We start from the raw sequence: 24,640 nt of genomic DNA, 5'->3' as shown, positions 1-24,640 counted from the left end.
CTAAAACAACTTGCCATGGTAGGATATATGGTAAGTTCAACTGTAGTATCACCAGAAAGTACTTTTGCAATGTTCTTGATGCATTCAAAGTCTGTATTTGCAGTGATGACGTTCTCACAATTCTTCCTTATTCTGTCACCAGCTGGTTCAGGCACAGACATTAATTCTTCAGTAGTATTGTCGAAAATCTTTAGTGACTCGGGAAAAGGCATATTTCTTTTTTCCATGTGTTCAATAGCTCCAGGGAGCTTCCCAAAATAAATTGAAATAAAAGTCGGTTCATTTTTTATTTTAGAACTGCTATGCAGACTTTTACTTTTTCTTATGGTTATTGCCTCTTCATCCGAAAAGCTTGTAAGGACTCGAGTAACTTCCTCAAAATTTGTGCAGTAGTATGAGACTGCTGAAATCCATGTTCCCCATCTAGTAAGGATCGGTTTAGGAGGTAATTGAATGTCTGGTGCAATTTCTTCGAACTCTTGAAGGGGCTTTCACAAATACTTTTTTCACACTAGAAACAAGCGAGTCTACCTCAGGATAGAGACCTTTTACTTCCTCTGCTATCCTGTGCGATGCATGAACAAGGCACGTTAGATGGATCATATTAGGAAATAAAACTTTTATGGCATTTCCAGCTTTAAGTGTATTCTATTCTCTATTCAAACAACACTGTCAATCTCATGGACAGAAAAATGTCTTTCACCTGCCTTGCTCACTCAAGCACGAGTACACTATCAGCTCAGATGAATAGCCATTGTACAGTGCGAGGGGTGACCACTGCCTCAGAGGGAGGGAGTTGTCCCAAAAGGAATAAAGTCCTAATCTCTATAAATGCATTACAATATGTCGGATGACAGTCAACCATTTCTGTACTTCAAAATTTATGCTCGGTCAAAAGTACAAAAAGCTTTGCAGAAAAACTTTAAATTAGACAGAAATAGGCATTTATGAACAAAAGGAAAGAAAAAGGCATTTTCAGAAGAAAACGTTTAAAAAAGGCAGAAAAGGGCATTTATGGCATTTTGCCTGAACTTCCGGGCTCTACTAATAACCCAATGCATATTCAGAATAGGAAAAAGTCACAATTTTATCCAACTGGAAATATCTGAGATTTTCATTTTAAAAAAAAAGTGCTGGAAAATGAATTTAAGTACCTGATAGTTCAATAATTTTGCCAAGAAAAAATTGGTCTTGTAATATTTTTTAAAATTCTAATTACATATGTAAATGAATAAGCCATAACAAAATCTGCAATTAGAAAAATTTGGAAATTTGATAAATTAGTCAAGGAAAAGACAGGGATATCTCTTTTCTGAGTGTGCATGGCCATTGTAATATTTCATATGAGTTTTCATTTCAATGGAAAACCTACGTTACAAATATTAAATTTCGTTCATCACCGCATAATATTTTTCTTAAGCGATAGTCAAGTCCAAACAGACTGTTTAGTCAAGTGGATTACTAAAATGCTTTACATTTGACTAGGGAAATTAGACATTTGCCTTTACATAGAAAATGTAACAACCCTTAATTCACCCCTGAACATCTTTTTTGCTTTGGACCTGCTAAGGAAAATTTGTTTTGCTGCTCACTTATTTAACACTTTCTCGTGAGTTTGTCTCATGACCTGATCTTGGCCTACCAGTTAGATTATAAACAGTTTTAATATTTTCCTTTAACAAGTAAAAGTTCAGTATTAAAATATTTTATTCAATACTAAATTATTTATTTACAAGAGAAAAGGGTGGATATCTCAAACATCTGATATTTTAACCAATTGAATTTTTTCAACAATTTGGAGAACTCCATTGGCTTTATGTCACAGAATTCCTATATAGCTAAAAATATTCATGTTTTATACATCCACAAAGTAATTGCTTCTGCAAAATTGCAATTAATTTTACCTTCCAAAAAGCAGTTTGGAAATTAGGGAATATAATTTTCAAGAAAAGAAAATAACTTTTAGCACATAATTTCAACAATTATTTATTTAGTCTTATTATTTTTGCGCTATTGCATGGATAAAATTTATAGAGATGTATACCAAAACTTTTATATTGCGTTTCATAAGTTATAATATAACTTTATGACTTTCAACCATTATTCCAACCACTTGTCACTGACAGTGCCTCATTCATATTTTTTAGAATTAATAATTTCTTAGTTGGTTTAGAATTAATAATTTCTTGCCCATAAATAATCATAAACAATGACAAATTACTAATAATAAAATATTTGTAAAGAAGAAGAAAAAAAAAAGGCCACAATTTAAGTAGATTACCTTCTTTTGGCACAACTTTGATATTGTTCATGAATATTTCAAAGTAAATATATACATTGAGTAAATGAAAAAATTGTATACAGAATATGCAAATATATAATAAAGTACAAAAATATAAAAAATTGTTCAAAGCTACATGAAATTACATATTTATAGTGTTATTATTATATGTTGAATACATATTTATAGTGCTACAAAATTCTTAAAAAATGTTGCACGTTAATGAATTAAAAATATATGAAGGTATTCTTGACACTGGAAAAAAATGTACGTTATATATGCATATTCGCACAGATAAATTTTTAAAAAAAATGAATTTACTACAAACAAGTGCCATTTTTGTGCTCAGACAAATCAAGGGGAAAAATTTTTTTCTTTCTGTTTTATCTGTTCTTGGTATTTGTTTATAGTGCCAAGAAAACTGCTTGTTATTTTAACTTATTTATTCAGGTTTTGTTAATAGACAAATATATATGTATCATATACAGTTTCTGTTTGCTGACATTTAAATATTTGATCCTTAAATAATAAGACTTAAAAGAGTGAACTTAAATTGTATTGTATTTCATATAAAGAGCATTTTAAATTGCATTTTCAAATAACTCGTGTTTTAATCAGTACAAAATTTTGTAATAATTAAAAAAAAACATCAATTTCTAATTATCTCTTAGATTGGCTTCATATAAAAAAAATTAATTTTGATTTAGAAATACTCCAAAAAGTCAAACTTAGAAAATAAAATATTTAAAAAAAAAAATCTCATACAACAGAAACCTTGCATATTATAAGGTTACTTGTCCCAACAAAAGTAAATATCACTATTCTTTGTTGTAATTTAGTTACTTACACACATGAGGAATAGTCATACTATCTCCACAATATCTAAAAGTTTTTGTAAAAACCATAAAAAATTGAATATAAATTTCTTGCAACATAGTTGCACCTCAAATTGAATAATTTTTAAAATTTTATATACTATAAAAATGCTCATGATATTTTGCTTTTCACTTGATTCTTTGGTATATGTGCATTTCATAGATGAAGGCTAATATAAAATTAAGCTATATGTTGGCATGCTTTAAACCTAATAATTACAGAAATATCAACAAGTACAAAGTTCTTTCAAAAACAAATGCAGTTCAAATACTGTTGAATTTAAAGGAGCTTTCATAAAACATTCATCTAGTCAAATGTAACCCAAGTAAAAGCTTTTCCTTCATATCAAACTCAAAACTTTCATAATTCTGACTTAGCTTGCTTAACCTAAAACGAAAACATAACTGTTATTTTGCAAGATTATATTAGAACATACAGGTTTAAAAGCATTTATTTTAACCAAGATAGGAATATTTTTTATACTCTTGCCTAAGTAGCTTGACATTTAAAATAGTTGGGAAAAAATTTTAATGTCGCAATTTAAAAATAGTGCGAACTCAGGGTGGCCACTCAAATCAGATTTCAAATTTCCCTGATTTTTTAGGTTTTCCAGATAAAAATCTTCAAATTTCCAGGTTTGTTGTTTCTTTTTTCTTATTAAGTGTAGGATGTGTACAAGAAAAGTGTCTATATTATAAAATATTTTATTCAAAATGTTATTTTGACAATTTGGCAAGATTTTTTATTTATTTTTCAAATGTTTTGGTACAAAATTTTGAATCAAAAATCATATATTGATCAACAAAAGAGTAAAATTAAATATTAATATATAGTTGGTTCTTAAAAAAACCCTTTTTTAAAAATATGTTATAAAAGGTTAAAATGAAATAGAAAAAATTAGCATTAATGCAACAATTGTAACGATTTATCGACAAACATTGCTGTCAGCGATGGTAAAAAAATGTGTGATTGGTTGGCTTGCTGAGAAAAAATAATTCACAGATTTCCTTGAATGGGAGTAGAAAAAATTTCAGAAAAAAGAGTGCAATATAAAATCTATTATCAAATTATAACCAACTAATTTTTGGAGAATTTTATAAAGTTAAAAATACAAAAACATTTTGTCAAAATAGAAAAAAAAATTACCACCAAAGCATCAGAACAAACTTGAGCCATAAATGGATTCAGCCCAAAGACAGTATTTAAAGATAGAAGCTAATATCCTAAATCTTTTTCCACCTACACCAGAATCTTTCCTAAATTGCACAGTCCCATAGCGGTCAAAGGTTTCTGCACTCGTTTAGCAACAATAGGAGAATTTTATGTGGCATTCAAGTTTAACAGCTGTAATGGAGCAAATTTTGATGCAAGCAAAGTATAGCTAAATTGATGATATTTCAACTGTTTGGCGATACATTTCCGTTAAAAAAAGTGGATATAATGGATGAAATAATTTAAATTAAGAAAATTAGTAAATATTTTAAAAAAGTGAAATTAAAAAAAATTATCAAAGAAAAAATTTCCATCTTTTCTTTAAAATTCCTTGATTTTTCCAGGTTTTAATCCAAATTTCCCTGATATTTCCAGGTTTTTTCCAGTATAAAAAAATTCCCTGATAATTCCAGGTTTTCCAGGTGGGTGGCCACCCTGGAACTACAAGTGGTATTTAGGAATAATCCTCTTTAAAACAAATAAAAGAAAAATAGATTAAAATAATTTCTTGGACTTATATTAATATGATATATATTTTAATAATAATAAGAAATAATAAAGTTTATTATAATAGTACTATAATTATTGAAATTAAAAAAACTCATTTATAGAGTGAAATTTTAATTACGTATTTTTCGCCTAACATAATCAGGAGTGGCAGTATCCTATAAAATTAAAAAGCGTGCTATGTGTGAGAAATGCATGCACGTCTCCTCTCACATTTTTGCTTAATAACTAAAAAATTTGAACTAGGGAATGATAAGAAGGTTTTATTGCCATCACAAAGTAATTTTAAAACTAGAAATATAATTAGGAGCCAATAATAGTACAGAATTTCAGAAAGCCGGCATGTTTAAAACATAAGCAGCACATCAATTAAACCAAAATTATTTTACTTTAAGCACAAGGCGGCAGCTACAATGCTTCAAGTGTCTAAGATTTATGCTTCCCTGGAAATATGGATGTCTAAGATATGAATAATAAAAGGGAACTCATTGATATCATACTACATTAATTATCGATTTTTGGGTAGAACTAGATATTTTCATTGATATATGTAGATTGATTTAATAAATAGGAATGAATTTTGAAACACAATTTAGTCTATTGGATGAATGTTAATAAATAATATTAGTAAATATTTGTCACATTTGAAAGTAGGAAATAAAACTTTTGATTATTCTTATTAACTCATAAATTAAAGGACTCATTATTCAAGTAAGTTCAAATGGAAATTTTTCCTGAATAAAGAGGATTTTTTTTCAGGTAAAAAAAAACTTCCTAAGTTGCTGTAAATGCTCAGTTGGTTAAGAAAAAATAAGCATATTCTTAATGTATCTCTATCAACAGAATAATTGATAAAGAAAATGTGTAATAAAAATGAAATAAATTTTTTATTAACCTCAAATGTTATCTTGATTTATTTTTAAGAAAATAGTTTTATATATTATGTTTACTGTTGTGATAAATAAATCGTGAATAAAAAGTTATATAAGTTAGTATTTACATACAGGATCATTATTGGAACAAATGCAATCTTTCTGAGGCGGCTGTGTAACTTTTTCCATACCTTCATGAACTTCACTTTTGACGTTTAATTTTTTGGAATACTCCTGCAAATATATATATAAAGGTATATTAAAAAAACTTCTTAAGAATTGTATTACAACTGACATATAGGTTTTTTTTAACTAATATTATTTTTATTAATTTAGAAAATTTTATGAATGTAGTAAGCATAAAAGTAAAATAGTGCAGTTGTTGGCTAGTTTCTAGAAATAGTTACAGTGTACTAGACATTATAATTTTCTTTTAAAGTTGACATTACTGTAAACATTAATATTTATTTTTAGATTCATAAAACAAAATCTTAATTTGAGACAAAAAATAGTAAATAAATATTCATCATTACATGCTATTTAACATTTCAGTATTACCATGAACGAAACTAGATAAAAAATTAAATCTGTATGCAAATCCACAGGATAACTTAGAATTAAAGACAATAAGGTTACACTGATACTGTTAAAGGGCAAATGGATAATGTGGAATGTATTACACATATTTTGTACACCCAAGCATGTTTCTACTTGAATATATTTTAAAATATTGGGCATTTCCTTTTGAATGTGCAGCAAAGTGACTATAAAACTTTATTTTTAATAATCGTTACATAAAATAACTATTACTTATATATTTATATATACAACAAAATAAATAAATGAAAAAAACACGAAGAAAATTAAGAAAAACAATAAGTTTCATTTATTGCACATAAGCTGCAAGTAAACAGAACTCATTAGATAAGTTCAAAATGAAGATAAAACAAAGGAAAATTACAGACATATGAAAAGGGGGGGGGGAGAAAAAAATGGGGAAAAAAAGGATAATTTTTTTTTAAAAAAATCCGGAAAATAAAAGATATAATCTTTTCATCAGCCCACACGATTATATCCGCAAAAAAGGATGCTTAAAACAAAACTCCTCTAGTTACGCTCAATTCGCATTTTTGTTTTCATATTATGCAATCTTGTTACGAAAATATTTTATAAATCATTCTTGAAAAATTTCCCGTTCATGTAAGTACATTTAAATTCCCTACTCGCTTTATAGATTTTTTTTTATTCTGCTTTTTCTTTTTATTTTACTTTCTGTTTTTACATGTTATTTTTACTTATTGTGTTCTATTTTTTTTGCTGTAATTTTCGCATGAATATAACCTTTTTCAGATTTTTTATATTTTCAGGCAATTTAGTTGAATATTTTAGTCATTTCTCAAATGAATATTTCACTAACTCAACTGCAATAATTAAGATATAATTTTGATTCATCTATGATAAATACAAAATGGGCCTTCCATAAATAATGTCAAATTTTTTCAAAAATTTTTATCCTTTATCATAAAATATTAAAAATTTCGTTTTCAAATTTTAACTATGTGTTTAAATAAAATATGTCAGCTTACAAATAATGACTGTGAATTCATTTTGATGAACAAAATATTAAAATAAATTGCATAAAATATTTGATGTAATAATTTTAATTGTGTTTATTTAAATCAAAATGTTGTATGCCATAATTGTTATCCTTTCTTTCCACCTAGTTACAAACTGTATTTTATATTTTAGAATAATATAAGCTTATAAGACTTTGGAATTGAAATTTCAGCTAATAAAACTTGTTAGTATTAGCTGAATATTAGTAGATTAGTATGTATCAATGAGATCCTGTAAGACAATAAAAACTGATATTTATTTGCCCACAAGTGTAGATTATATAAAGCCTATAGATATTTGTTAGTTATGATAATAGAAATATAAAAGAACTACTAGTAGAAAAATAAAAATTAAATATTCCAAACCCTTCCCATTTTAAAATGAAAGAAAGATTAATCAAACAATTCTTTCAAAAAATTAACTGATATATCAAAATCATTTAACTTAAATAAGTTAAAAATTAATACATACATTAAACAAAACTGTGTAATAGCATAAGATGTCTTTTGGCATGAGATTATTGAGAACAAACTCTTGGGCATTTTCAGCGATTGCTTTGGCTTCAGAATCATGAGACAGTGCCCAGTTGATTTTTAAAACTAAGTCTGAAAGATTTCTTTGAAACGGTATGTAATGAAACATAGGTACTAAGTCATTATAAAAATGTTCATAAAATTCAGAATCCTGTTTCAGAGCTAAGCTACGTCCGGCTAAAAGATATGGAAATCGATAAGCAGCTACAGTCCCGTCTATGTTGATCTGGTATCGATACTAGATAAAAAGAAAAACACTTCTCAATTACAACTAAGAAGAATTTAAGAAATAATTTATTGGATTTAAACGAAAGCATAAGAAATTAAAATACATTTCATTCTTGAAAACCTTTATATCTTTTCCTTAAATAAATCAGCATTAAAATCAAACATTAACTTTTTTTAATGAAATATAATCTGTTCTTATTAAATGTAATGTAACAATCTGCCATCTATTTGATGTTGCACTACATTCAATAATTAACATATATGTTAATACAATTTTTCAAGTTTGATTGTATTATTAAATACCAGAACAAAATGCAATTTAACATTTCCTTTTCTTATAATTTACATATTATCTAAAAATAATAATAAAAATATAATGCATTATTAAAATGGTACACACAACTTTAGTTAACTTTAATTAACAAGACCTTATTTACGATATAAATATATGGAGTGTAGATGGTATAAAAATTCAAAGAAGTGAATATGAAAAATGTGTTTTTTTAAGTAAGAAAGTTGTTAACCATGTGTTTTTTATGTTATAAACCAAAATTCTACATGCACCACACTAGCTTTTTGAGTGTAAACAATGAAATTTGCAGCTAAGAAATTTCTATTATGAAGGAAGAACTTTTCATATTATTTGTTTAATTATTTGCTGAGAAGATAAAATTTCTAACCAAAATTAATTTGTTTGTAACTAGTTCTAATGCTGCAGAAAACATAAATTTTTTTCAATAAATACTTCAACGTATATTTTGTATTTTTAAGTATTTGTATCTAAAAATTGTTTTAAAGCATTTTAAGATTAATTTGTTTCAGACTAATATTGCCATAGTTAGTAGATAAGTGAAATGATCTGTATAACACAAAATTCCACAAAGCCCTACATTTAAATCTTTGTGTTGTAAAAACCTTCTACTGTACATGAATTGCACTTGTAACCAACAGATCTTGCAATGAAGTTTATTAGCAATAATCAAAAGATTAATTAAAACTTGAGTTTTCAATGAACTTTTATCAAAATTGAGTAATAATGAAATAAACAGACTTAAAATTAACTTGATATCAACAAAAAGAAAATAACTCCACTTAAAAATAGGATAAGCATATAATATCAGATTGACTTTGAATAAGTTACAGATATCACTCGATAAATTGATAAGAATGAAGAGTTTTTCTAATTTTTTAGATAAATATACCTTAAAGAAATCAAAAAATGGTATGTATTCAGTTTTGGGTCCATATTCTGCTTCTTCTTGCCGAAAGAAGAAAAAATTAGTAAGAGATGCATTTATAAGATCTGGATATTGTCTAGATAATTTAATAAGGTCAAGTCTTTCCTGCCTGCTATCACGTCCTCTCCAAAAAGCAACTTTGAGTTTTTCTTCCCAAGTGGGTCCAGAGTTTCCCATAACTGACAATATGTCAACCATAACTCTAAAAAAATGTAAAAGAATGATAATATTACTATATTGTAACTCATATATTAGAAAAATATATGTTTAAAAAATAGTCTTGACATTAACAGGTTGTAATTTGACTTATGCACAGTAAATTTTTAATATATTGATTTTTTATCATGATTTTTTCAGATCTATAAACATATTTATATTGTAATTCATTTAATACAAAAGTACATGTTTAAAGTATAGTTATGACATGAAACATTGTAATTTGAATTAAGCACAATAATTATTAAATATATTGAATTTTTATAAAAATTGTTTCATAGTTATAATTTATAAATTTTTATACAATAATTCATTTATTAGAAAAATATATGTTTAAAGAATAATCTTGACATGAAAAGGATGTAATTTGACTTGTGCATTGTGATATTAACGTTTTATCATTATGAGTTTGTTACGTTTTACCATTGTGATTTGTATATAATAAACTTTTAATCAATTTTTATACAAGTAATTTTGTCAGGTTACTATTGTATTATTACACATAGAGTAATGAGCATGATTATATGGTTTCATACATATTCTAAGCATAAAAAATACATTTTCATCTTTATTAGAAACACCACACAAATAAGTAACTAAGATAACAGAAAGGAATTATGATAGCACAATTTTATGCGGGAAAAGTAAAGGTAATGGAACAGTTTAGAAATTAAGCAGGGAAATAATCTGGAGAAATGATATAAGCTTTGCTGCTTCCTTATCAACGTAGAATGTAATAAGATCTACATTTGATTCCAATAAAATATGTTAGTTTTATGTATGAATCAAAATTTAAAAACAATGCGGCTTAAAATTAATTGAAAGATTGATTTTATCTAGATGTTCGCACACATTTTTTATTAATTTTTAATTGAAAGTCATACTGCTGTATGAAGGAAAAAGTGGGTATAACATGATCAGGTTTTACAAGGTCCCTAAAAAAAAGAAAAAGGTAATTTTTTCCTTTATTTTAGATATGAATCAGATAAGGTTGAGGCTGTAACTTAGCTCAAGTCTTTATTCCTTTTTAATTTTATCTCCAATTTATATCCTATTTTAAACTCATTGTAAATTCTTAATCCATATTCATGTGCTTATTACTTATAATACATTTCTCTTAGGCATTATGTAAGAAATACAGTAATACAAATATCAACATAATTACCATGTAGAATGAAAATAAGCCAATTGAGCTCTAGTTCAAAAAGGAAATATATATTAATGAAATAATAATATCACCAATAAATTACTTTTTATAATTAATGAAAGATTCATTGATTATAGAAAGAAGTGTGATAGGTTAATAGCTTAACAATAAGATACGAAGAGCTATTGATGATAAAAATTATTTTATGAAACTATGTGCTCATATAAATCTGTCATAATGTTTAGAATATTAGGCTAGCAGCAGAACAATAAGAAGATGGAAAAAAAAAATTACTTTTAAAAAGCTTTAAATTCAAAAACTATAGTTTGAAATGATTTAGATGTCTAAATTTTAAAAAGACATAAATGAACAGAACTACATTTCTAAAATGTATTAATAGAAAAATTAAAGTTTATATCAATTCTCATCTTATGGTAATCAATATGATGAAATTTCATTTGCAAACAGAAAAAGACAAGAATTAAAGAAAACAGTTTTTTTTCATACCGTCCCATCATTTCAAGGGTAGCCTCTGTTATATCATATGTAGGCATAACAATATCCTTAGTGTATTTTGAACCACACCAAGAAAATATGGGTATTGGATTTTCTGCTCTTTGTTCTAGAGGCCAATCACCAAGATTAACAATAAGCTCAAAATTTGGAAGATATGTCTGAAATAAAAATGATACAATATATTAAAAACATATTACAACCACAAAAAGACTATAATAAACAACTAAACTTGTTACTTTATTGGATTAATACATTGAGAAAGTTTTGATGTTAGTATTTGTTCATATTTCATTTATAATTTTTTTTAAATAATTGTTTTGGAAATTTTTGAAGTTATTAAAATTTTATGAACAACTGTCAATAAATATTTATGTGTAGAAGGAAAAAATTACTAATACTTCTTTTTTTAAAAAAGAAAATAATAAAAATACTTGCATAAAATAAGATTGAAAAATTATTTTTAAATAATTCTCATTTTATGTAAATGTGAGGTACAAGCAAGGAAATATTGATCATTAACAATAACATATCTTGACATGCTAATTTAAGGTTTTTAATTTTATTATCACAATCTTAGCATGCCTATTATTATTGACATTGCATAAAAACGAAGAAAAAAGGTCTATGCTGATTAAAATCTCATACTTGATATCTTTATGAACAGAAAATATATTTCTAACTTAATTATTAACCAACATTTTTCAAATCACTTTTGTTTTTCATTTACGTCTGACAAGTTTTGAAAAAGGGTCCCTATATTTGAGCTCTTGAAACACACCGACTGTTATTTCGAATTCGAAATTCTTAATGTTCTCGAAATTCTGATGTTATTTCGAAATTCTTAAGGGATTATAGTTTTTAATCAAGTAATATCTTAACACTTCAGTATCTCAAAATTATTTATTTAAAATAAAAATATAATAATAAATGAGGAAAAATAGGAAAGAAAACAGATACATTTTACTTTTGAACAAAATAAAATTTCCTTCTAAGATCATTTGCTTGCAATTTATGGCAACAAATAAATTTTTAATTAGCACTTTAATAAGTTTCAATAATTTCATTAAGAGATCTTTGCGTAATCATAGAGAAGAGTTTAGTTAAATATTATTAATCACAGTAGAATGAGAAAAAAAAGAAATACTGAAAATTTGATAGAAACAATAAAAATAACTGCTAAACTACTAAATTTTGAATATAAAAATTAGAGTACTAAAGATTTAACATATCACCACCATAGCAATTAAAAAAATAGAGCAAATAAATTTAAAACAAATTATTGACATACTTCTGTCAAAGATAAGAGAATGAAATAAATATACACCTTTCTAGACAATGACAAAAGTATTTCATCCATGAACATGCTGAAGCCAACATACTGACCCAAACATTTTCGATAGATCTAATTAATAGGGGAAAAAAAGAATTAATAACATAGACACAACCAATGGACAATGAAACAATAAGCATTGTCCTAAACTAAAAAATTAGTAATAAACAAATAACTCCTGACATTTTTAGAAATCGAGAAAAAGCTATAAAGTACTATTATAGTACAAGTTTTAAAGTATTTCTTTCTGCAGAATTCGTGTTGTTATAAGAAATAGTAACAAATTGATTACTCAAAGTATTATCTAACTCTAACAACTACTTTTGAGGAAGTAGATGAATATCATATTGAAAGAATACTCGGTCTTAAAATGCATTTTTTTAATACATAAAATAACATAAAAAATGTAAAGCGTAAATTATAAATCTAAAATATTGATTAGATAAACAAAATATATGCAGAGAAAATTTTCTACAGATTCCCACATTTAGTTTTTGAAATTTTCAATATTTTTATTGCTAATTACATCTCATTTATTAGGGTAAACTAAAAAAAATGTCACATTTCAGAAGAAATACAAAATAGATTTGAGGTATTACAAAAAGATTCCTTTTTTTTTGTAAAAAAAGAAAATAATTTTGAAAAATAATAATTAATAAATTAATTTTGAAAAATATGTATGGATCACACAAATAAATCATTTTTTAAAATTAAATATTTAATTTTTTTAATCTATAAGCAATAAAATTTTTTTTTTTATCTAATATACATAAAACCTAACAATGTTATAATTTACCCTATAATTACTATGAATAGAAAAATAAACAAATCACAAATATCTAATTTTTTAATTAAATATAGTAAAACCTCCGTTAAGCAGACATTCTTAGGACCGAAAAAATTGTCCGTTTACGGAAAGGGTACCCTAATAACAAAGTTTAACATCGTGAATTGTTTTTAAAATATTTTGGAAGATGTGGAAAAAATTAAATAATCTACAATAATTATCTACAAGGATATTTTTTTAAACTTTAAGAAAGATAAAAAGGAATGAGAGCATTTAAGATGTCATTTCAACTTAAGGGGTCTCATAACCTGTGTGGTTCAGATAAAAAAATCCCACTGTCTGAATTATTTCACAACAGCATTCCGAATTTCTCTCTCCTTTCTTTACTAAGATAAGGCAAGGTGACAGGAGAAAGATTGATTCTTCAGTAGTGAAATAGTTTAACAATATTTTTAGTTATGGATAAGGCAAAAAAAATTTACATGCTTTAAAAACGGTGAAAAGTTGAGTTTTTTTCTTGCAATTTAAAGCAGAAAGTATTTTTTTTTTTCAAATTTAGAAAAAGTAGTGTCGTCCGGTTTGAAGAGATAGAAAATAATGTTTCAGGACCAAAATGACTGTCCGCATCCGGTTACGGGAGTGTCCACTTTGCGGAGTATGTACATAATGGTTTGTTCATAGAAGATTCCCGGGGAATTAAAAATTGGTTCATATTGAGAGGCGTCCCTTTTGCAGGAGTGTCCATAACAGAAGGTTTCACTGTATAAGATTTTTTTTTTAAATCTAAAAGCATTGAATAAATTCATTATATACATGAAGCCTGACAATATTATAATTTACCCAATAACTAATCACTAGGAATAAAAATAAATAAAAGCATTTAAAGGTTTTATCTTAGAAATACATATACCTGATTAGAGATAACAGAATAGTGACAAATACTAAATGAACCAGGATGATTAAACCTTGAAAATGCATCTGTTACAACATCTTTCATATTAATCGAAGGAAAAGATGATAAATCATATTTAATTTGTGAGTAACTGGAAGGGCAATTTAAAGAAGACAGCCATTCGGTCATTGGTTGAGGGCAGTAACACTGTTCATGATATAACATACCTAAAGAAAGAATGTAAAAAAAGTTGAAATATTCAAATGCTAAAAAACGAATCTAAATGTTTAACACTTTCGTTTAATTATAAAGCATAATAGTTGTTCAAGAAAAAGAAAAAAAATATTTTTTTGTCATCTTATTTAAATTTAATACTTTTTTTTATAAATAAAAAAGCAAGAATAGATAGGATTTTATTAAATACAGTTAATTTCATCACTTCCAAAGAAATATTTCACAATCTAGTTGATGTGAGTATAGTTTACTTTGTATGATTGTAATTTTCAACTTCAAAGACACAATAATTCCTTATATTAATATTGGAACAAACTCACCATGAGAAAGAACAATTATACATTTTCATTACAAGTCAAGAAAAACAACAATAGTTTGAAATAGTTTTACACAAAATTTGATTCTAACCATAAGTACACTGGGAATATTTTATGACAACAATGTGGTAAGTTATGACATGGATTAGTAAATGTATCAACTTGCTAGGCTCAAACCTGGGCTGTTTATGCTAGGAACAAGTGCTATTTATACCTTGAGCCATTGTGCACCCTATTTTACATTTGTCTATGCTCTATTTTATTCTTCTTAATTTATTTATATAATAATAAGGCTCATTCAAAGTCTCGTAAATAAAAAAAAATCTCATTCCTGTTATGTCATAGATATTTATGACAATTTTTTCAAAATTTTTGGATAAAAACTATGATAAAAGGGCTATTTCGAAATTTGATTGAATTTATGAAAATTGAAATAACCGGATGAAAGTGTCAATTGTCAAAATCTTGCCAACCCTGACCGTCATAATGTATCACTCTTTATAGTGTTATAAATGCAGCCTTGTTTAAAATTTATATTAAATAAAATTGACTAATAGTTAATATTTCCAATGTGATTTAATGATTTTAAGATGATAAAAACCCACTACGTACATAACTTCATTTAAATAATTTTATAATGGAGTACAATACTTCACAATCATATTAACATATTTTCAACCAGTCAGCAATTTTCAAATTTATTATCCTTTTATCTGACACTGATAACAATATATCTTCATTACAATAATTATACATAAATAAAATAATGGTAATGATAGTAAAATACCTTCAACAATATAAGGTGAATCAGCTACCAATTGATTTTCATACACAATATCTATTTTAACGCTTTGGCATGTTTCATATAATCTGTAACGAGCTATGAAAAGTCCCTCTTTAACTTGTAGAAGTTGATACCAAATACGACATTTCTGTTCTAGTCCAGATACCTGGATACTTAAACTTTGTGGAAGAATTGAAAAGCTTTAAAGAAAATCAAATAAAAATGTTCATTAGTAAAATAATACAATTTAAAGGTAAACAGTAGCAAATGTAATGAAAATTAAATGTTCAATATTTTTTTTTTTTATTCATTTCATTTTTCAGCATCAAAAAAGGGAAAGAGGATAGTATTTATAGTATAGTACAGAACCCGTTACCCGGAAATCAGAAAACCGGAACAAAATTCAATAAATTTTCCCGCCATTTAAAAAAAAAAAAATTTTTTTTCCTCATAAGATTTTAGGATTTTTTTTCTTTTTTGAAAGATGTTTACCTTACCATCATTTTGGAAATAATCATTAGTGTATTACTTCATCGTTTTTTCCTCATTTTAAGATTTTCAAATATTTTTTTTTAGTTGGGTGTAACAATAAAAAAACGGCTTTTTGCAGCGATTCAGAAAACCGGAAAAATCAGTTATCCGAAATAGTGATGGTCCGGATAATCGGTTCCCTACTGTAGTAGCAAGCTAATAGTGCTTCTTTTGAAAGTTATTTAATTTTTTAACGAAAAATGAATAAATATCATAAAACAAATGTGATTAAGAAAAAATAAACATAATGATCTTTCTGAGATATAAAAAAAATTATCAATTTAAATAACAATAATAAAGCTTATGGAAAAACCTGCAATTTAATATTTAAAAAAATAAGTTGAAACCACATTTTGTTGTAAATTCTGCCATAAAATGCTCAGAAATAGAAGAATTTATTCATAAAAACACCTTTATGAATTGAAAAGTTTACTCTTTTTAATGGATAAACTGTAAGATTTGTCAAAATAATATTTGCAGTTGAATTAGAGAAAAATTAGAACTTTTAAGAATGCCCTCTAATATACTCTTCAAAACTCTTTAATGCAAAAAAATATGCAAAATGTTAAATAAATATAACTTTTGACATAGTTGTTGGAAAACTGCACTTGATTGTAACTTAAATAAGATCATTTAATGTGTTCTTTTGATAAGCTTTTTCATGCAAATAAATACTAAAGATAACATTCATTATTGTCCTTGTGAAACTGTACTTAAATAAGATAGTTTAATGCATTATTTTACCAAAAGTCTTTCAAGTATGTGAACCTGCAAAATATTAACCCCTTTCCTAAGGAATATATTTGAGAAAAACATTGCACAAACGGAAAGAAAAAAAGTTATCTTTAATTTCATTTATTATTATCATCAAAATGCTAGAAATAGATTATTTTTTAAAAAAGCGAAATATAACTGCGATATTCAAAATTTTCATATATATACATATGGGAAATGTTAACGTATTACAGCAATTTTTGCTCAAGTTATAGCAAAATATGTCAAATGACATAAATTTCAAGATAAATATAATAAACTAATGCAATATTATTTATTTATATCAACTGTTATGAATTTCATGCGCCATAGATTTCTTTAAATTTCTGTCAAATTCTAAAAATCCAACAAAACAGCCGAAATTTTTTGGGAAAATTTGAAACAAGTAACACCATCTATTGAAAAAAAATGGTGAATTACTTATTATGCATTGAATAAATTAAGTTCAGATTTCACAGAATTGAGGCACCAATTTTTATCTTGTCTGATCTTAGGTCAGACTTTTCTAAAATTGATGAATTTGCGTTACCGGAACTGAGTTTGGATATCACATGCAAGGTTTTAACAATAAAATGGGTTGTTGGAAAACTGCATATCCTAACTGCAGCCTCATTTAATCTCTTAATAACATTCTTTTACTAAGTTTTTTCATGCAAGTAAATGTTCAAAACAGTAACAATTAAAACATATGACATTGTTATTGGAAAACTAAACCTAATTACAACTTAAATTATGAGAAGATATTTTCAAATTCCCTAACCTTTCTCAGATTTTTCTTTGTAAGCTTAAAATTTTCTCTGAATCGCACAAACATGGATGGATATCCCAAAGAATGATATTAGAGGATAAAATTATCTTCTAACTTAAGGATGCTGATATTCAATAATTTCCTCTCTCAGCATACATACAAAATACACTTACAGCATGCTTACAGATTTAGTCGATAGAAATTTTTTAAAAATATATTTACATGATGTAAAATATATGATTACTCTCAAACTTGAAAAATAAAACTACTTATATTAACTTTCTAACATCTTTGTCAGTCTTTGACAGCTCAGCTAATATTAATGCTTATAACAATAACTAAATAATGCTAGCTTAAATAGTTTGAATACAACTCATGATCTGCGAATTTTAAATCGTGTGAATACGAATCTCAATGCATGATTTTTAAATCAGGTTAATACTAAACAAGAGTTATAATTTTTAAATTGTGGGAAGATGAATCACAACATATAATTTCTAAAATGCATTAATACTAAAAGCAATGTGGGATAATTAAATTGCTTGAATAGCAATTGCAATGCGCAATTTTTTAATTGAGTGATATAAGATTATAATATATCGTGATATAAGATTTTAAAATCAGGTGTACCCAAATTGTGATGCATGATTTTTAAATTGCAAGAAGGTGAATCATGATGTATTATTTTTAAAACACACCAATATAGATGCGGACACATTAATACAATTCCTTCTCATTAGGCAGCTTGAAAAAGTTTCACGTGACAGTGTTCGACGTCAACAACTTTAGAACCATAGGTAACTATCAACGAGAAGAAAGAGAGGAGAAAGCTTGCATTCACAAACTTAAAAATTATAAAACATTATTTTTTTAAAAATTTTTTAAGCAGTTTTAATAAATTTTGTAAAAATAAGTCTTGGTGTCATTTGTCCTATTTTTAAAAACTTTAACAAATTTAAAAATTTTGTTTTTTAACTTAAAAATCGACTGTTATATATGTACCATAATGTGTTAAGTCCATAACACATTAATTGATTTTTTTAAACATTTGAAATTACTAAAAACATTAAAATTAGTGTAAATGACACAATGACTTATTTTCTCAAAATTTCAAACAATTAGAACTATTATTAGAACTACTTGAATTTTTTTTGACTGAGTTGTGTGCTTTTAAGAGTCTGCAAATACCACATTCTTAAATAAAATAATAGAACGTTAAAATTTTTATGATTTTTTTTAACATGCCAGAAATATAACACAGAAAAAAAAAGATTGAAATACAGATTTTAGAAATTTGGCCAATAATTCGAAATATAAATTAGTAATTACAAAATTGATGAACTTTCGAGAAGAAATAAAAATTTTTAATACTTAAGTAGTTTAAAAGCATAAATAAAACAATAAAACATTTAGATGCATTAAATAAACACTCGTTATAAAATCGTCAAAATGATTTTGATATAAGCATGATATTGCAATATTTTATTACCTATTATTTCTTTCAGTAACAAGCTGAATAAAAAAATATCGAACAGGCACAGTAAAATTTGCAATTAGACCTGGCCCATATACTTTACTGTTCTTCAAATCAATGTTATTTTCGCAATAAAAGCAAGAGATTAATGTCAATATAAAAATGCTAACCAGCAATATGCATTTTCTGTTCTTACAAAATATTCTGAATAACATAATGAAAAACGTAAAATGTGCAAATTATTTTGCTCAGATAAATCAGGTCATAATTCTTTCGAAGAACAAAAAAATAAAAGGTTCTTAATATTCACACGCAAGGAAAGCCGATAATGTTTAAAACAATTCATTTCTATAAATAAATAACAACCGGTTTATCCCTGAAAATAACCTTTGACATCCTCAAGATGCAAGATTTCAAACTACAAGAAAGAACAGACTGTCGTTTTAATTTGTTTATTTAGTTATTTTCATTGCTCAACGCTTCTGGCTGTCTATTTCTGTTCAGTTTAAAACCTAGATGAATAATACTTGGCACTTTTGATCTGATGTGTGGAGAGGGGCGCTGCAGACATAAGATGACCAAAAGTCTGAAATCGTCTAATTGCTCTCAGTTTCTTTTTAATTCCGATTTTATATCATGGGAGAATTTGGGTTTCTACATTTATTTTAATGGGGAAAAAAAGTGGAATAAACAATAATTTCATTTCAATATTGAATAAATCTTTAAATAAAGCTACACTTAAATTTTTTCGAAAAATATAACATATAGCTATATTGTAAGATTATAAGGGAAAATGTCCCACAGTGGACTGATCTTAAAGGGCACGGTTCCCAGTAGAACACTGAAGTCAAGCATCACTGGCTGTGATCAGTAAGCGGGTGGGGGACTACTTTGATCAGCCTGCGTAGGTACCAAGGATGTGGGGTATCGGTCCTCGTTAAACTGTTATAAAAGTGATCCAACTGTAAAGTGATCGACTTCGCGCGCAGTTTCCTTTTTTAAAAAATTCGAATCTGTAATAAAAATTCGGGATTCCGATTCAATATTTTAAAATTGTCTCCAGGGGATTAGGTGAAAGATTGTTGTTGTGGTTGTTGTAGTTAATTTACGTCGCACTAGAGCTGTACAATGGGCTATTGACAACGGTCTGGGAAACATCCATGAGGATGATCCGAATCCACGCCATCACAATTTTGATCCTTTGCAGAGGGGATGACCCCCTCCACTTCGGGGTGGAAGATTGAGTTTGAAATCATTGAATTGCTTTTTAAATATATTGAATATGCCTATTTTCGATTCAATGTTTATATGTTTTTTTTTTCTGATGCATATATATTCTCATTTTCAGAATAATTAGCGCACCTAGAAAGAGTTGTCAGGAAGAAATTAACTTCTACATTTTACATACGTAAGTACAACTTTAAGAAAGTGATGGAAAAAATCAAATCAAACTAATGATAAATTGCTGGAAAATATACAAAGTACCGTCTTGGGCCACCTGCAGTGAGAATACAGGATGCGATACGGTCCAGTATTGAGACATAAAAGACCCTTGACATATCCTGTGGCAGCTCGTTTCTCAGTTGCCGTAAAAACACCGCTAAATCAGCTAAACTTGGAGGCTGCACAACTTGCAGTTCCAGCCATGCTCTTTCGGTGACAAGTCTGGGGATCGAGCAGACTAGGAAAGGAATGTGGCGGAGCCATTCTTGTGGCGCCTTCGCTTCTGCCACAGGGTTCCTAGGTTCATATCATCGCAACAGTCATATATGTACAGAAGCACACCCATTATCAGAGATGGGCATTCCTCATTCAAAATAATGAATTAAGAATAATAAATAATTCCTTAAAATCTTTCTGCATAAGGAATAAAGAATTATTCATTAGTCAGAAATATTTTGAATAAAGAATAAATCATTCAATATTTTCAATCATTTCGTTACTCAAGAATAAGTGAATAATTTCACTGCTCAACAGAAATGGGCACAGAATAGTCTAATGGACTACGATTACATGCTTACCTGCATTGTTATTACTTAGTAAATCCGTACTTACGGTACATTGTATGTACAAGTAGAGGTACAATGTATAAATTATGCATACTTACTTACTTACTTACTTATCCTCTACGTGCCTTGGGCACTTAAGGCCTCCAGCATATCCCTCCAACGCCTCCTGTCTTTAGCAATAGATCTTGCTTCCTCCCAGCCAGATATTCCACATTCTTTTAATTCGCCCAACAACATGCGCTGGATGGTAAGTCTGGGTCTTCCTCTTGTTCTCTTACCATCAGGGGCCCATGTAAGCGCAACAGATGAAATTTTTTCTTTGGGCATTCTAAGGATATGTCCGAGCCAGCTCCATCTTCGTTTTTTAATTTCATCTTCGATTGTTTTTATTTTAGCTTTCTTTAATAGATTTTGATTTGATACTTTGTAAGGCCAGAAAATTTTAAAAATAAATCTTAAACATTTGTTTTGAAAGGTTTCTAATTTTTGTATTTCGATCTTAGTCTGTTTCCAGGTTTCTGCGCCATATAATAGTACTGCTCTAACAATAGCTTTGTAAACAACTATTTTTGTCTTTATTTCAATATTTGACTCTCTCCAAAATTTATGTAATCCCTTAAAACATGTTCTTGCTTTGATTATTCTCTGTCTAATATCTTCGCTACTTCCACCTTTTTTTATCTACAATAGAACCTAAATAGCTAAATGACTCTATGTCATCTATTTCGTGATTTTCGATTTTAATTTTGTCATTTTTCTTTTGATTTATTCTCATTACTTTAGTTTTCTTCTTGTTCATGAATAAACCTACACTATTTGAATATTTGTTGAATTTGTCTGTTTTAAGTTGAAGGTCTGTACATTTGGATGAAATAAGTACGATGTCATCAGCAAAATCAAGGTCTTCTTAAGTAGTTGTGAAATTCCACCTTATTCCTCTTTTTTCATCTTTCAAGCTGTTTCGCATAATCCAGTCTATCACCAGTATAAATAAAAATCCCGATAAAACACATCCCTGTCTCACGCCAGTTTTTACTAAAAAGAATTCAGTTAATTCTCCATTAACTTCTATACATGCTTTGCTGTTATCATACATATCTTTGATTATGTTAATATATTTTTCTGGTATATTATAAAGTGATAAAATTTCCCATAATTTCTCTCTCTTAACTGAATCAAAGGCTTTACTGAAATCAATAAAGTTTAAATATAAAGAGGTGTTAAATTCTAAGCTTTGCTCAATGATATTTCTAAGTGTGAAGATTTGCTGCATTGTTCCACTTCCACTGCGGAAACCTGCCTGTTCTTCTCTTAAAATTCCATAAATTTCATGTTTTAGTCTATTCAAAAATATTCTTCCAAATATTTTTCCCGGTATGGAAAGTAGGCTAATGCCCCTCCAATTTTCACATTTTGTTAGATCGCCTTTCTTGGGAATTTTCACTATTACTGCTTCTTTCCATTGTTCTGGTATTCTTTCATTTCTCCAGATTTCATTGAAGAGCTTTTGCAACTGTCTTGTAGCGGTTTCAAAATCTGCCTTAAGCATCTCTGCCACGATTCCGTCTCTCCCTGCAGCCTTCTTTGGTTTTGTGGCCCTCAGGGCACTCTGTACCTCATCCAGCGAGATATCTTCCAAAGAAAAATCTACAGTAGATGCTACATTTAATGTAACATTTGGGAGTTGCTCAGAATTTTCAACATGGTGTGCGTTAAGCGTATCTTCAAAATATTCTCTCCATCTTACTTCGATCCTCTTATCCGTAGTAAGTAACTTATTGTTTTTGTCTCGTACTGCACATTGCGAATTTCGTTTATTTCCTTTTATTTGTTTCACTTTCTGATAGAAAGTACTTATTTGTCCTTTTTGCGCTGCATCTTGAGCCTCATTGGCAAGGTCTGTGAAATATTTCCTTTTGTCTTTTCTGGCTGACTTTTTTACTTCTCTATCAATTTGACTATACTGCTGTCTATACCGATTAAATAATCTTTCAGACTTTGTAGTTTCCATCTGTATTTTCTTTTTCCTTCTGCTTTCAATTAGTATTAATGTTTCACCCGTAATCCATTCTTTGCTTTTCTTTCCTTTCTTTTTACCCAACACTTTTTCTGCTACGTCGCAATAAATGTTTTTGATATGTTCCCAAGTCTCTTCAACTTTTTCTTTCACCTCATTTTCTGATTGCTTAGTGTTGCCATGATTTTCTTCTTCCTTTAACAGCTCAAATCTGTTTTTCAACTCGATTGAAAATTCTTGTCTGCACTCTTTGGCTTTTAACTTAGCAATGTCATAGCTTATTCTTTTATGTCCCGTCTTCTTTGGTGATTTTCTTAATTTCAGTTTTAATATTGCAAGAATCAAGTAGTGATCTGATCCAACGTCGGCACCTCTCATCGCTCTTACGTCTCTTAGTGAGCTCCTGAACTTGTTATTAATTGCAATATGATCAATTTGATTCTTTGTTCTTCCGTCTGGTGAGGTCCATGTACATTTATGTATCTCTCTATGCTTGAATCTACTCCCACCTATGTTTAAACTATTTAGTTCGCACAGGGAAACAAACAGTTCTCCATTTTCGTTCCTCTCACCCGGTGATTCGTTTCCCATGGAGGTTTCATCATCACTAATCCGTTTTCCAACCTTAGCATTAAGGTCTCCCATAAGAATTATCATGTCATGTTTTGGAACTCGATTTAAAACACATTGTAGTTGATCATAAAATGTCTCCTTTTCCTCCTCATCAGCATCATTCGTTGGTGCATACACTTGAATAATTGATAGTTTAATATATTTTGAATAAAATCGTGCTCTTAAAATTCTTTCACTGATTGGTTCCCATTCCAAAAGACTCTTCGCTGTTTCTTTATTAATGATTAGCGCCACGCCTCTTTCGTGCTTTTCTTCAGCTCCTGAGTACAAAATGATTTGTTCACTTCCAGTTTTAATCTTGCCAAAACCTGTCCATCTAAGTTCTGATATTCCCAAGATATCCAATTGGTATCTATCCATTTCCATTGATACCTGTCTACTTTTTCCACATTGGTACATAGTTCTTACATTCCAAGCACCAATTCGTAACTTGCGTTTAGGTTTCATCAATGACTTCTTCCGCATCGAAGGCTCCAAATGGCTTTCCCTTCGACACTTCATAGGCGTGATTTCCTCATTCCAGGTTAGATAACTGTCATTTGGAATTTCACAAGTCATTGCTTCCGCCAAGAGAATTTGGCCCGATATGAAATTATGCATACATATATGCATAATTTATATGCATGCAAACCTACATTAAAGTAGTACACACAATGTGTATTAGTACGCATATATGTACATGTACATACAATGTATGCAAGTATGCAAGCAAACGTTTGTGTACAGATGCACATCCAACGTACGTATGTTCATAATATACGTATACACATAAAATATATATGTGTGTATGTTAAAAATATACGTAAGTAGGTGCATATACATACGTACGAAAGCATACGTATATGTGTACATGCAAAGCACGAACAA

General features: G+C 28.0%; 2 protein-coding genes across 3 annotated transcripts; both read right to left on the bottom strand.

The window, feature by feature from the left end:
- Positions 1-2,002: 2,002 nt before the first annotated feature.
- LOC107438350 (protein O-glucosyltransferase 2) lies at positions 2,003-19,598 on the bottom strand. 2 transcript variants are annotated; one of them, XM_043043593.3, is made up of 9 exons: positions 19,130-19,598; positions 15,591-15,787; positions 14,271-14,479; positions 12,568-12,645; positions 11,235-11,401; positions 9,329-9,566; positions 7,837-8,136; positions 5,881-5,982; positions 2,003-3,544 (listed from the first exon to the last, which is right to left on the bottom strand). In XM_043043593.3, exons 1-9 carry the CDS (start codon positions 19,327-19,329, stop codon positions 3,518-3,520), a joined length of 1,518 nt encoding a protein of 505 aa, XP_042899527.1. In that variant the 5' UTR covers positions 19,330-19,598; the 3' UTR covers positions 2,003-3,517. The 2 variants fall into 2 exon arrangements, with proteins under 2 accessions (XP_042899527.1, XP_087015906.1); XM_087159780.1 differs by lacking the exon at positions 19,130-19,598 and adding an exon at positions 18,271-18,441.
- A 1,121-nt stretch (positions 19,599-20,719) lies between these two features.
- Positions 20,720-24,331, bottom strand: LOC147813954 (uncharacterized). Its single transcript, XM_087160170.1, has 2 exons — positions 22,574-24,331; positions 20,720-20,854 (listed from the first exon to the last, which is right to left on the bottom strand). Exons 1-2 carry the CDS (start codon positions 24,329-24,331, stop codon positions 20,720-20,722), a joined length of 1,893 nt encoding a protein of 630 aa, XP_087016296.1.
- Positions 24,332-24,640: the final 309 nt, after the last annotated feature.

The sequence above is a fragment of the Parasteatoda tepidariorum genome, chromosome 3 (assembly GCF_982258835.1).
Source record: "Parasteatoda tepidariorum strain Cologne lab strain chromosome 3, Ptep-v5.0, whole genome shotgun sequence".
In the NCBI taxonomy this organism is placed as follows: Eukaryota; Metazoa; Arthropoda; class Arachnida; order Araneae; family Theridiidae; genus Parasteatoda; species Parasteatoda tepidariorum.
The sequence above is the reverse complement of the archived record's forward strand: the minus strand, read 5'-3'. Positions and strand labels throughout refer to the sequence as shown.

Coding starts and splice junctions, on each gene's coding strand:
- LOC107438350 (XM_043043593.3), bottom strand. CDS start 19,329: ATGTTATTCAGAATATTTTGTAAGAACAGAAAATGCATATTGCTGGTT. Junction 14,480..15,590: donor TTCACCTTATATTGTTGAAG/GTATTTTACTAT, acceptor TTCTTTCTTTAG/GTATGTTATATCATGAACAG. Junction 5,983..7,836: donor ATTACACAGTTTTGTTTAAT/GTATGTATTAAT, acceptor ATATATTTGCAG/GAGTATTCCAAAAAATTAAA.
- LOC147813954 (XM_087160170.1), bottom strand. CDS start 24,331: ATGACTTGTGAAATTCCAAATGACAGTTATCTAACCTGGAATGAGGAA. Junction 20,855..22,573: donor CAGAACAATGGAAAGAAGCA/GTAATAGTGAAA, acceptor ATATGAACCTAG/GAACCCTGTGGCAGAAGCGA.